General features: G+C 52.2%; 4 protein-coding genes across 4 annotated transcripts; 3 read left to right on the top strand and 1 right to left on the bottom strand.

Annotated features, from left to right (window-relative positions):
- Positions 1-1,505: 1,505 nt before the first annotated feature.
- BO85DRAFT_259608 (uncharacterized protein) lies at positions 1,506-3,936 on the top strand. Its single transcript, XM_025655017.1, has 2 exons — positions 1,506-2,246; positions 2,331-3,936. The coding sequence occupies exons 1-2, from the start codon at positions 1,616-1,618 to the stop codon at positions 3,629-3,631; spliced, it is 1,932 nt and encodes a 643-aa protein (XP_025516921.1). The 5' UTR covers positions 1,506-1,615; the 3' UTR covers positions 3,632-3,936.
- A 425-nt stretch (positions 3,937-4,361) lies between these two features.
- On the top strand, positions 4,362-5,476 carry BO85DRAFT_447988 (coatomer subunit zeta). Its single transcript, XM_025659832.1, has 2 exons — positions 4,362-4,783; positions 4,854-5,476. The coding sequence occupies exons 1-2, from the start codon at positions 4,419-4,421 to the stop codon at positions 5,092-5,094; spliced, it is 606 nt and encodes a 201-aa protein (XP_025516920.1). The 5' UTR covers positions 4,362-4,418; the 3' UTR covers positions 5,095-5,476.
- A 197-nt stretch (positions 5,477-5,673) lies between these two features.
- Positions 5,674-11,439, top strand: BO85DRAFT_394398 (putative DUF814 domain protein). The gene is given in 8 exon segments (XM_025656923.1): positions 5,674-5,758; positions 5,827-5,895; positions 5,960-7,548; positions 7,602-8,067; positions 8,251-9,196; positions 9,298-9,319; positions 9,774-9,872; positions 9,886-11,439. The coding sequence occupies 8 exon segments, from the start codon at positions 5,726-5,728 to the stop codon at positions 11,228-11,230; spliced, it is 4,569 nt and encodes a 1,522-aa protein (XP_025516919.1). The 5' UTR covers positions 5,674-5,725; the 3' UTR covers positions 11,231-11,439.
- Positions 11,440-11,956: 517 nt separating this feature from the next.
- On the bottom strand, positions 11,957-12,857 carry BO85DRAFT_511463 (uncharacterized protein; the record flags this gene model as incomplete). The annotated part of the gene is made up of 2 exons (XM_025664599.1): positions 11,957-11,974; positions 12,177-12,857. 2 exons carry the CDS (start codon positions 12,855-12,857, stop codon positions 11,957-11,959), a joined length of 699 nt encoding a protein of 232 aa, XP_025516918.1.
- Positions 12,858-13,265: the final 408 nt, after the last annotated feature.

Here is a 13,265-nt window from a genome sequence, read left to right as displayed (position 1 = left end):
CTATCCAGATTATAGGTCCATCGGAATATTGCTTTACGGTATGGTCGGTCAGGCAATATACGTAGTAAATTCACAGTGGGTATTATTGGGGTTCTCAGGGGTTGTGGAATAGCATAGTATTTGGGGTACCCTCTTGATATATACTAGCCAGCAGAAGCACACTACTAGGCCTGTCACGTCACGGAGCAAATTCCTTGAAAGGAGAATTGGCAAGCAAGTCACCGCGGTTAGATAATTACTTTAATTTTACTTTGTCTACTGTCACAAGACCGTCTCTTAGATATGTATCTATTGGGTATCCTGGTAGGAAAACCTTATACTACGCCCCCCTACTATGCCTAGGCCACATCGATGGAAGTACAAGAGTAACAACCACACCCTTACAATTCAACATCAAACAAGCCTCCACAGCTGCATCTTGTAGTCCAGGTAACTGTACTTGATACATGCAGAGTGAAGAGCCTTACATAAGTGGCCCGGAGACAGCCCTGCTGATCTCAATGCATGGCCGGAACCGTCACTACGGACGTGGCGCAGGATGTACAGTAAGTTTTGTCCGGCCCCCCTTCCCTGAGGGCGGAAATAGGTGATTGGATGGTAAGGGTGGTTGCGACGATGGATTACGATGGTCGACTCAGCTTAAGACTGACAGATGGCTGGACCCTGTGTGCCGCAAGGAACCCCAAGGGAGGGTTGGTGAGAAATTACTATCTTTAAAACGTTGCCATGTGTTGGCTCCGTGTTGTCGACCAGGTGAGGGGCCCCAGTTGGATTGTTTGGTATTGGTGCTGCCTTGTCGCCGGAGTTGGAGTTGGCATTGCCACTTTCCAGGCGAGCCACGCTGACAGATGGGAATGGATGTGACGGGAGAAGTAATGAGAAATGAATAAGTCATGAGGGAGTGACAAAAGTTATACAAAGCACACATAGTCCGGTGGTTAGTCATTCAATCGGTGATGAAATAGGGGAGAAGGGTTATGTAACGTCGGTAATCATCGATACCTCAATGCGACATAATAAGTTACCCGGGACGGAGAGATCCCCAGGCCAACAAGGGCCCAACTGGTAACGTACGGTAAGTTGGGGCCTTAGACCTGCCTTAGACTACCAAATACGGCCGTTCCCATACATACTCCCGTGGACATTGTATCGTGCCCATCAACCCAATCGAACAATTAATGCGCCCACCTGTTCCCATTATTATTCCTTTTTCTTTCCCACCCCTTCAAGCTTTTTCTCTTTCTTTCGCATGTTTGTCGGATTCATCCCTAACTTGCGATCTTATCCCTCAAATTTCCCCCAGTCCTCTACTTAAATACTACTACCCTCCCCCGACCCCCAATATCCTTACTTGGTGGTTCTGGAAAGAGGCTAGCCGTGGCCAGCCATTCTGAGCCATCCCCCACCGAGATAGTAGGTCACCTAGTGTGCCCACTGTGTTTTGACCGCTACAACCTCTCGGCCGCTGTCCCTTAAATTTATCGACTTAATTTCCCGGCTGTTTCATACCAGTTTTAAAGCCCCAGAGGCCTTTCTTCTCCTTCCCCTTTCTGGGCCGCTTTGCGTCTTCTGGAATCATTCTACGTTTCTGGTGTGAACCCCATTGTCGGTAATCATGTCGGCGACGCCTCGCAAGCCCAGTACCCCGGGCAATTCCAATAGAAACTCGACTGCAGAAAGTCACACAGCCAGCGGCACTGCATCGCGAACGCACACCCGCTCTCCCAGTGCTTCGACAAACGGCGTCTCCCGTTCCCCGTCCCTCCGTGCTTCGACTCCGGTCTCTGCGCGGGCTGCGGCTCGGAAACCCGGTCGCTCCAACCTGAGCACATCCAGTGCCCCCAAAGTTACGCCCAATCAATCCGACGAAGAGGCCCGGGCCCAGACCGCTGCTCTCATCGATGACCTCAAGGAGCAGTTGCAAAAGGCGGAGACCGCCTCGGAGCAGTATCGCAAGCAGTTGGGTGTCCTCCAGATGCGCCTCGATGAGGCGGTGAGCGAGCAAGGCAAGTTGGAGGACCAGAGCCATGAGAGGGATAGCAAAATTGAGGCCCTGAATGGCGAGATCCGTGACCATGTTCGCCAGATTCGCGACCTGGAACAGGCACACGAATTGGAGCGGAACGCTATGCTGCAGGAAAAGGAGCAGCAGGCGAGTCGTGAAGAAGAGATGCAGGCTACCATCCAACGTCTGAAGGAGTCGCTGGCCCAGAAGGAGCGGGCAAATGCTGCCGATTCGGATAAAAGTGTGTCTCGCTCATGTAAGAAGATCATTTCTTCTTCTCCGTTGTCCTCGTCTAGTGTGAAACCTGCTAACATGCCCCTTATAGCCAGTTTCCGTAACCGGGCATCACCGGATGTCGATGGTCAATTCGCGCCCTCTTCCCAGATCGAGAGAAGCCCTTCCCGCAATAACTCGAAGCTGCTTTTGCAGAAGGATAAGTTGATTGAGTCTCTTCGGCTTGAGCTGGCTGAGTCCCAGATCAAGCTTGTCGAGATGGAGAACAAGGGCGGTGGCAGACAGCGGGAGCTGGAGAAAGAGCTTCTGGAAGCTCGCATGGCGAATGCCCGCTTGATGGAGGATAATGAGAGCTATCAATTACTCCTTAGTGAGAGAACCCTCAATGGTGATTTCACAAAGGGTGACTTCATGCGGGAAGTTCACCCGGACACTGCCGAGGACGTCAAGGAGCCTGGCAGTGGCTTGGGTTCGTTGGCTGACGAGCTAGAATCCGTCGATGCTCGAGCAGAGACAGACAACACCCGCAAGCTGGAGACGGAGATCAAGGCCCTGAAGGACCAGAACAAGGCCCTTACCCTCTATATCGAGCGGATTATCAGCCGCCTCCTGCAGCATGATGGTTTCGAGACCATCCTTGACAAGAATGAAAACGACCCCCCTTCCAAGCCGATGCCTGCGCACAGCAACAAAGAGCTTCCGCCAACACCCCCTGAGAAGGATGATGCGCAGCAGACCTTCCTCCAGCGCGCGAAGTCGGTCGTTGCAGGCCCGAACCCGAACCCTCCTAGGCCTTCGACTCAGCCGCGGTCACGTCCCACGAGCTATATGCCTCCACCCACCAGTGTGCCCACCGCCCACGAGAACCCGCAGACGGCACCTAGCATTCCCCTTCGTGCTGGGTCAATTCGCGGTCACCGCCGCACAAGGTCGGAACAAACGGACGTTGGAGCAGCATCCGTTGTGGGTCAGATGTATCGGGGACGCAACTCGGGTGGTCCGATCAGCCCTACTCTCATGGGACCTGGAAATCGGCAAAGCGCATTCTCTAGCGCGAGTATCATGTCGAGTATGAGTACCGGTGGTCGTGCGCCTTCACTCTCCAGTCAGCCTGAGCACAGCCGGTTGAGCAGTTCGGATAGTATCACGAGCGACCCCGCTGGTGATACGGCATCCACCGGTGCAACCTCCAGCTCTCCCCGCTCTAGCACCGGCATGACCAACTACACTGGGGCTGTCATGACTCAGAACAAACTGCGTCCCCTGCGCCTAGTCAGCGAGACTAAGCTGGCCGAGGAAGAAGAAGCTGCCCGCAAGAAGGCTAATCGGGGCAGTTGGATCCCCTGGTTCAACCGTCCCAACTCTAGCGAGGCCACCCAACCTTCAACCTGAGCGTGTCAGTCTCGTGGAAAATGTGGGGTAAACCCACCCGCCTGCAAATAGGGACATATTCTGTGCTTTGTGTTATTCACGGTTAATCTGCCTGATCTTCTAAGCCCTTGATGGCGGGTTGTTGACCACTACGGTGAAACTCTTACCATTCTTCTTCGGTGTTGATCATCATACTGGTGTTGAGCCCATTATGGCCCAGGTTGCCCCCCTTCGAGCATCTGGCACTTTTTTCGCGTCCATTTATTTGCTTTGATTGAATTTTGGAAATGTGATAGACGACCACATTGAAACGTTGTGATGATGCCTGACATGGGTACTGCTTGGACACTCATTTTTACCCCCTCCACAGACTACTCTTGGACGCGACGAATCTGCTTTGCTTGTTTATGCCCCTCCTTATATGATGAACATACCTATGGTCTATATACCTCGATCCCCGAGTGAAATTGTCTTCTGCTTTTTGTTGTTTAATGATGTTGTCTAGACCTTTGTATTATAGAGCCAGTAAGTAAATATGAATCTATAACCAACATAGTACCTAGATGTGTGAGTACCAAAAAAGCGATACTAGATTAATATAAGTGTAATTGTCCGACTATCTCACCTAATTTAAATGGAAAGATTAATTAAAAGACGTGGCTGATGTCCCTCCTGTATACCCCGGAACAAAGTTCGAGCGGCGCCCGGATTGCGGCCAGCTTGACGGTAAATAGTTGGAGTCCCATTGTAGCCCCCCCGGAGCTGTCACCACGTTAACCAAACCGATAATCCTGAACCATTGCCCACCATGCCCGGCTCTCTTTCGCTTTTCTCCGTCAATGCCGTCCTTCTGATGTCGGCCGACGATGGCTCTCGCATCTTCGCCAAGTACTACTCCCCTCCTCACCCCCCGGCCGGTGCTGCCCCCAACTCGACCGATTACCCCGGAGCGAACCCCTACCCTACCGTGAAAGAGCAGAAGGCATTCGAACAAGGCCTCCTCGAAAAGACCAACAAGCAGACCAGTGATGTGATCCTCTACGACAACCGGATAGTGGTCTTCAAGATGGAGAGCGATGTGATGCTCTATGTGGTTGGAAGTGCCGACGAGAACGAAGTGCTGTTGTACAACGTGGTTCTGTCGCTAAGAGATGCTTTGGGAATCTTGTTCAAGTATGCATGGCCTCTATTACTCAGGTGAGATAGGGATAGATCGATTGGGCTAACTTACTTGGTTCCTCAGGGGCGCAACCGACAAGCGCACAATCGTCGAGAACTACGACCTGGTCGCCCTGGCCATCGATGAGATTATCGACGATGGAATCATTCTGGAAACTGATCCAGTGCTGATCGCCTCCCGCGTCAGCCGCGCTCCTGCCCCGGATGCACCGAACTTGAAGAGCATCGACCTGTCCGAACAAGGTCTGATGAACGCCTGGGAGCTTGGAAAGCGGCGTCTGGCGGAGGGGTTGCGGCAGATGTAATTGACGTTGATGATTCTGCAATTCTCTATTTGATGCATCCTGATGTGCTTTCATCTTTATTCTCTTCATGTCATGTCTTTCTGTTATCTAATCTGGCTGGTCCTGGCGTGGTATTTGTGCGCATTGCTTGCTCATTGTGGACATCATGTCCATTCTTAACATTCTTACTACTACTATTTGCCCCCGCATTTCTTTGTTGCAGGAGGCTTGAGGTACCTATAGAGATACTCCTTGGTGTTTTGCTGCGAAACGTTGTGCATCTTTAGCTGGGATGGTGAGAGATCGTCTAGAGGCTTCGTCAGTCCTATATATATATAACGGACGGCCGGCAACCAATTTACAGCAATGAGAGGTCTAATAGTAAAAAAAGAAAATATGCTTAATTTGCACGCGGACCCATACTGCAATACAGTTTGCATTACAAGTGGACATGATTGTAATAGATAACTAGTAGCCGATAAGGTGAAAGCAATGGACAGTCATGGAAAGCAATGCCATCCATAGGCGAAAAAGCGCCCCGCATACGTCACGCCCGCAAGTTCGGAGTCACTCTGCAAAACTCTTGAACCACCGCATCAACCCAGCGCAACAGCCTCGCTCCTCGGGGAAACCGGAAATAGGCCACCAGAAGATGAAGCAGAGATTCTCGTCCTTGGATGTCAAGGTGAGAAGCCCGAGCAACACCCCACCACTCGCAACTGCCGCGCACGAAACTCACACAACAACTGCCAGGTCATCTCCCAGGAACTTGCATCGGAGATAGTCAATTTGCGAGTTTCGAACATCTACGATCTCTCCTCGGTATGTTCGCCCCTTCTGAATATGAGGGTTACCTCCAAGCAAAGCTCATTCATAATCCATCCAGCGCATCTTCCTCTTCAAAGTCGCCAAACCCGACCACCGCAAACAACTCGTCGTCGACTCCGGCTTCCGCTGCCATGTCACCCAATACTCCCGAGCGACTGCTTCAGCGCCCACGCCCTTCGTGACGCGCATGCGCAAGTTCCTCAAATCGCGCCGGATCACCTCCATCGAACAGATCGGCACGGATCGAATCATCGATTTCTCTTTCAGCGATGGCATGTACCACATGTTCTTGGAGTTCTTTGCCGGCGGGAACATCATTATCACCGATCGCGAATACAATATTCTCGCGCTGTTCCGGCAGGTGCCAGCTGGTGAGGGCCAGGATGAGACTCGCGTCGGAGTCAAGTATACGGTTACCAATAAGCAGAACTATCACGGTATTCCGGATATCACAAGGGAGAGAGTCCAGGAGACGGTGGAGAAGGCCAAGGCCCTCTTTTCACAGGAGGGCAGTGCACCGAAGAAGTCCAAGAAGAAGAATGCGGATGTGCTTCGCAAGGCTTTGTCACAGGGTTTCCCGGAGTATCCGCCCCTGTTGCTGGATCATGCGTTTGCTGTGAAGGAGCTGGACCCCGCTACCCCGCTTGATGAGGTTCTGCAGGATGAGGCGCTTCTGACGAAGGTTGTGGATGTGTTGGAGGCGGCGAAGGTTGAGACGGATAAGCTGGCTACGGAGAAGAGTCACCCGGGTTATATCGTTGCGAAGGAGGATACTCGTCCGCCTGCGGACTCGCCAGCTCAGGGTGAGGAGGACGCTGCGCGGAAACCGGGGTATCTGTATGAAGATTTCCACCCGTTCAAGCCTAAGCAGTTTGAGGGCAAGCCGGGTGTTACTATTCTGGAGTACCCGTCTTTCAACGCGACTGTTGACGAGTACTTCTCGTCTATTGAAACACAAAAGTTGGAGTCGCGGCTTACGGAGCGGGAAGAGACTGCGAAGAGGAAGCTTGAGGCTGTCCGACAGGAACATGCGAAGCGCATTGGCGCTCTCAAGGAGGTTCAGGAACTGCATATTCGCAAGGCGGGAGCAATCGAAGATAATGTCTACCGGGTTCAAGAAGCGATGGACGCAGTCAATGGCCTGATTGCTCAGGGTATGGACTGGGTCGAAATTGCCCGTCTCATTGAGATGGAGCAAGGCAGAGGAAACCCAGTGGCCAATATCATCAAACTGCCATTGAAGCTCTACGAGAACACAATAACCTTGATGCTCGGAGAGTCAGGTGAAGAGCAGGATGAAGGCGAGGACCTGTTCTCGGACGATGAGTCTGACTCAGAGGATGAGCAGGAAGAGGCCGCTAAGGCCCAAAAACAGTCAAACAACATGCTGACAATTGATATTGATCTCGGTCTATCTCCCTGGGCGAACGCAACGCAGTATTATGAACAGAAGAAGATGGCTGCCGTCAAGGAGCAGAAGACAACGCAGTCCTCGACCAAGGCGCTCAAGAGCCACGAGAAGAAGGTGACGCAGGACTTGAAGAAGGGTTTGAAGCAGGAGAAGCAGGTTCTTCGGCCTGCCAGAAAGACTTTCTGGTTTGAGAAGTTCCTCTTCTTCATCTCGTCGGAACGATACTTGGTCTTGGGGTATGTATCTTTCGTTGTGTCTGCAAGAATTAGAACTAATCTAACTGGAACAGTGGCCGCGATGCGATGCAAAGCGAAATCCTCTACCGCCGGTACCTTAAGAAAGGCGATGTGTTCGTGCACGCCGATTTACAAGGTGCCACGCCGATGATCGTTAAGAACCGATCGAACTCACCCAACGCACCCATTCCCCCAAGCACACTTTCGCAAGCCGGTAATCTTTGCGTAGCTACGTCCAGCGCTTGGGATTCCAAGGCAATCATGTCAGCATACTGGGTTACCGCGAGTCAAGTTAGCAAGACTGCTGACGCGGGAGGCCTCCTTCCCACCGGCGAGTTCCTCATCAAGGGCGAGAAGAACTTTTTGGCCCCCTCACAGCTTGTCCTAGGATTTGGTGTCATGTTCCAAGTGAGCAAGGAAAGTCTCCGGAACCATAAGCTGCATCGTTTCGACGAACCCGTGGCTACGGAAACGCCTGTGGAAGCCCAGGAAGCCGACAAGGAAGCTGAGGGCAAGCCCGTCGAGCAAGAGGCGCAGGTTACTAAGCCTGATGAACCTACTGGAGCGGAGAAGGAGCAGGAGCAGAGCAGCGAGTCCGAAGGGGAACCAGAGGACGATGCTGCGATCCCCGCTAGAAACCCGTTGCAACGCGGGTCGTCCGAGCCTACCCAGACAGAATCGGTTGCGGCGAACGAATCCCAGAACGCCCAGGCTGATGAGGCAGCTGACGAGGAAAACAAAGACGAAACCGAAGAACCGAACGGCAACAATGAAGACGAGCAAAGCGCTCAAGAAGAGCCAGCTGAGGGTGAGGACGAGGACGAGAGTGCGACATCGCCACAGACTCAAGATGATCGACAGCTCTCAGCTAGAGAAAGACGAATGGCTAGAAAAGGAAGAGCGTCAGAACTGGATGGACCTGCAGCGGACGGGGCATCTGTCAAATCTGCTAACAGCAAGCAAGCTCCAACTCGGGGTAAGAGGGGCAAAGCAAAGAAGGCCGCAGCCAAGTACGCTGATCAGGACGAGGAGGATCGGGAACTGGCTCTACGCTTACTAGGTGCCAAGAGTGCCAAAGCTGAAAAGGCAGCTGCAGAAGCTGAAGCAAAGGCGAAGCGTCAGAAAGAAGCAGAAGAAGCGAAGAAACGACGCAGAGCACAGCATGAACGCGCCGCGGAAGCGGAGCGAAAACGACAGGCTCTCTTTGAGGGTGGTGCCGATGACTACGACGAAGAAACTGCCGCCGCAGAAGCAGCAGACATGGAGTGGATTCCTGCATTGGTTGGAACTCCCCATCCGGAAGATGATATCTTGGCTGCTATTCCTGTGTGCGCTCCTTGGGCTGCCCTGGGTCGGTACAAGTATCGCATCAAGTTGCAGCCGGGTACCGTGAAGAAGGGCAAGGCTGTCAAGGAGATCATTGGACGTTGGGTTGCCGAAACTACAACAGGCAAGGTCAAAAAGGAACACGCCGAAGATGCTGGAATCGATCGTGCTACCGCTGAGAAGCTCCGCGCGAAGGAAGGAGATCTGATCAAAATGTGGAAGGACACGGAGGTCATCAATAGCGTTCCTGTCGGTAAGGTGCGCATTATGGTTGGGCCAGCACCTAGCGGAGGTGACAAGGGCAAAGGCAAAGGTGGCGGTGGTGGAAACAAGGGAGGAAAGGGAGGGAAGAAGAAATAGAGGCTGGACATAAGGATTGGGTTTCTTATGATCTACTCCGTACATGGTGGATGATCTACAAAGTACTTTGGAGGAAAACACCAGAGTATGACTGTATTAGTTGGTTAGCTGTGACGCTATAGGCGATCACAGCATATGCATATAGTGGACACTCTGCAAACGAGGCACCTTTAGACATATTGTCTCTCTCTTCCAGTTCGTTCTCGACGTACAATTAAAAGCATTGATGGAAAATAGAGAAATGGCCGAATCTGGACTGCGCTGCTTAGTCACCCACCGACGTCATCACGAAGATTTTCCATTCGATCTGCACTTTTTTTCTCTGACATACAGAGTTCAGCAACCCAACATACATTCTAGTCGCCAATTGCTCATTCGTCTGGCAGCAATCGCTCGGGCCGTACACACCTGGTGGAGCAGCCTGACAGGAGGTCCCCGAATCAGGATTTGCCTATGACCGAATAGCCTCGAAACGCGCGATACCCGTTCTCCTCTTTCCCCCCCACTACCGAGAAATTTGTATCGCCTTAATCTACAAGCCGTGACTCACCCCACGATCGCTCGTTCCTCTGCTCTGTTCGGGGAACGAATATCACCTGCCAATCTGGTTCTACTCCTCTCTCGCCTTACTGCTCGCGGTCTCCCGCGCAGCTTCGTTAGATTCGCTTCCACCGCCCCAGCAACAGCAACCATGTCGCCCAAAGCTTCCACCCGAATCGCATCGGTTCGCCGTCTCAACAACGAAGGCCCCGGAGACCGATCCCTCGCAGAGTGGTGGGCCAACGAACGCGATAACCATACCCCGGAAGCGGCCGCCATCGAGAACGCCGCGCAACTTCTCCGAACCAGCGATATCCCCGTTGCCTTCCCCACAGAGACAGTGTACGGACTGGGTGCAGATGCGACGCGAAGCGATGCAGTACAAGGAATCTACAAGGCGAAGCAGAGGCCGTCAGATAACCCGTTGATTATACATGTTGATTCGCTGGGGATGTTAGAGCGGTTACTCAACCCCACACAGGAAAGCCCATCGCGCAGGACTACTACTGCAAAGAACGCTATCCCACCCATCTACGACTCGGTCATTTCCCGTTTCTGGCCTGGACCTCTCACAATCCTTCTCCCTAACCCCTCCGGCTCCCCTCTTGCTCCTGAAGTCACCTCCAAGCTTACAACCTTTGGCGTGCGCATGCCCTCATCCCCGCTTGCACGCTTGTTGATTCATGTGACGGATCGACCACTGGCGGCTCCCTCGGCCAACGCATCCACCAAGCCCTCCCCGACGGCGGCGGAACATGTATTCCATGACCTCGAAGGTCGCATCGAGCTGATCCTTGACGGTGGTCCCTGTGGCGTAGGCGTGGAGAGTACGGTTGTCGATGGACTGTCCGATCCACCGGCTATTCTTCGACCGGGCGGGATTGGTATCGAGGAGCTGCGTACGTGTGCTGGATGGGAAAATGTACAGGTCGGCTACCATGACGGCACGCTAGATGCGAAGGAGGCCCCACGAGCACCGGGCATGAAGTACCGACACTACTCGCCCAAGGCGCGCGTGGTATTGTTCGAAGCCGACTCCGACGAGGAAGCCGTCGCAAAACACATTCGCAAGGACCTGGAAGATTCAGCAGTCGGGGCACACATGATCGGGGTGGTCCGCACGCAACACTGGAAGCGGGGACTGGGGTTGCTGTCCGCCGACGAGATGCAAAAGAGCCTGAAGCGTATCCCATCGCTCGTGGATGAGCTCGTAGGATTCTCCGTCCCGGTGAGCGACCAAGTCAACGGAAGCACTGCAACCAAGGAGACCTTCGACTGCCACCTCGGCACGGATGTCAAGTCGATCGCACAGGGCCTGTTCTCGGCACTACGGGCCATGGATGAAATGGAAGTGGACGTCATCTACGTCGAGGGTGTACCCGATCATCAGGGAGATCTGGCAGCTGCTGTCATGAACCGGTTGCGTAAAGCCGCTGGAGCGGAACTCCGGGTATAATAACTTACAACTTCTTCCCCTCGGAGGATTCATCATAGATCGCATTTTGGGCCCCATACATACACAGTACTTGCTATATTGGAGGATTTGGCTGGGTCGGCTAGAAGAAGCTATAAAATTACGGGACTGTTTACGAATTTAGCATGGATATCGCAGTTAGAATATTACTAGCACGAGTTTTAATATCAGTTTGAGCGTTATGATGGGATAATATGATGTGCAGGCATATCGATAATACCCAGTAGTAAGTAGTAGATATTGACATAAAGTTTAGGGCGGAACAGCTGATCCACAGGAAACCAATCTTCTAGAAAGTCCTTATCTGTCGAATTTGTGAGTAGTCTATCATATGTGTGTCTGTGTGCAAATCTCCGTTCTCCGGCTGCCTGCATCGGCCGTCTCCGACTCGGCGTGATTCCGGGCCTTAGTTGCGAATTAACGGCCTCCACAGGTCACCGGATCTACTCTGTATGCTAATATTCTCACTAGGCCCGGCTAGCTGCTTTGGGATTAGGATTATTTAGGCTAGATTTAGGCTTTATTTGAAGCATCGAATATAGAGTTGTATTATTATTATTAACATTATTTTTCTTTTTCCATGCAAATATATCTAGATTTCAAATTACTGTTCAACTTAATTTGCTCCAAGAATATGTGAATATAGTTACATGAAATACCACCCGTATCATATGTAACCCCATTGACCGAACCGTTAACAGAACCAATTTAGCGACCATAGCCAGGCTTAGTCAAAGTAGACATAACCACTAGCGTAATCATTGTAATCCGGGTCGAGTGCATCGAGCCAGACGAGCGAGTAGGGGCCCATGCGTGCGTGGCCCCAGTACCAACTGTCGACGTTGTCCATGAAGCCGGTGACGCCCCAGTTTTGGAGTCAGTTGTTAGGTATTTGTTTCGGTTGAAGGGGGGGGGGAATGTTGCGTACCTTGTCGTGGTAGCCCGTTCCCACGAAGCTCAACTCGGACCCGAAGATGGTCACATTTACGGTGGTTTCGGCATCAGGGACAGCATTGGCCCAGCTCCTGAGAGTACCTCCAGAGAGACGTTGCCTCGTTTGGGGCTGCAAGGGTAGTGGGGTGGGGCAATATGTGGAAGTTGATCTGTTAGCAATTCCTTGAACTCGTAGCAGATCATGTTTCATACTGACCGAGTGCATAGAGAAGGATCCCTTGTACCCCAGGTTCTCAGCATCAAGGGTCAGGACATAGTCCTGAAGATCGGGGCTGCCAGCCCACGAGATGCCGGTGTTGTTCCACAGACCGCTAGATCCATCACCGATGGTGGACACAATTGCATTATCGGCGAACAGGAAGTCGCTGAAGACAGTACCGTTGGGGAAGGCGCCGGAGATTTGGATGAAGTCCATGTTGGTAAAGTTTTCGGTGACGGTGAAGCCAGACCTATTCGCCTCAACGAAGAAGACGACGGCAAGAGAAGACACACCGTCGGTGCCGATGGCGTCAAAGTACCACCAGTCGTAGGAGGAAGCGTTGATGCCCTGGATCTTGGGACTGTCGAAGAAGTTGTCGCAGAGGTGAATTGGCCGTCTGCTTGGCCATCTTAGGGCGTGGTTTGGTAGGTTTGGATGCCCTTGACTGGTGGGCATTTCTGGGTGCTCAGCGCAGCAGCGCTGAGACAGAAGGGAAGAGTAAGATAAGCTAGCTTAGACAACATTTTGTAGAGTTGCTGCAGAGCGTGGTGCTCTAGAGAATTACAGGGGGGTTTGATGTGGCTATTTATGCTATAAGATGTAGTATCAAGCTTGGTTCATGGATCTTGATGACATAGTAGTATATGATGATCGGCAGAGAGAGCACAAAATGCATAAGATATACCTATACATATTCTGAGATATCCATATTTCGTTGCACTATTGTCTATTCATCATGCTATAGTTCACATACTACTAGGTCCAGCTGAAGCATTAGATATAGGCCGGGAGCTTCCGGTGTAGCCCTGAGTTCTTGGCGACGTCGAAACTTCTGACTCGATAGTGGGTCACCCCAAGATCTGT

This window comes from Aspergillus piperis (genome assembly GCF_003184755.1).
Source record: "Aspergillus piperis CBS 112811 unplaced genomic scaffold BO85scaffold_6, whole genome shotgun sequence".
NCBI lineage: Eukaryota > Fungi > Ascomycota > Eurotiomycetes > Eurotiales > Aspergillaceae > Aspergillus > Aspergillus piperis.
This window is presented reverse-complemented; position numbering and strand designations above follow the sequence as displayed.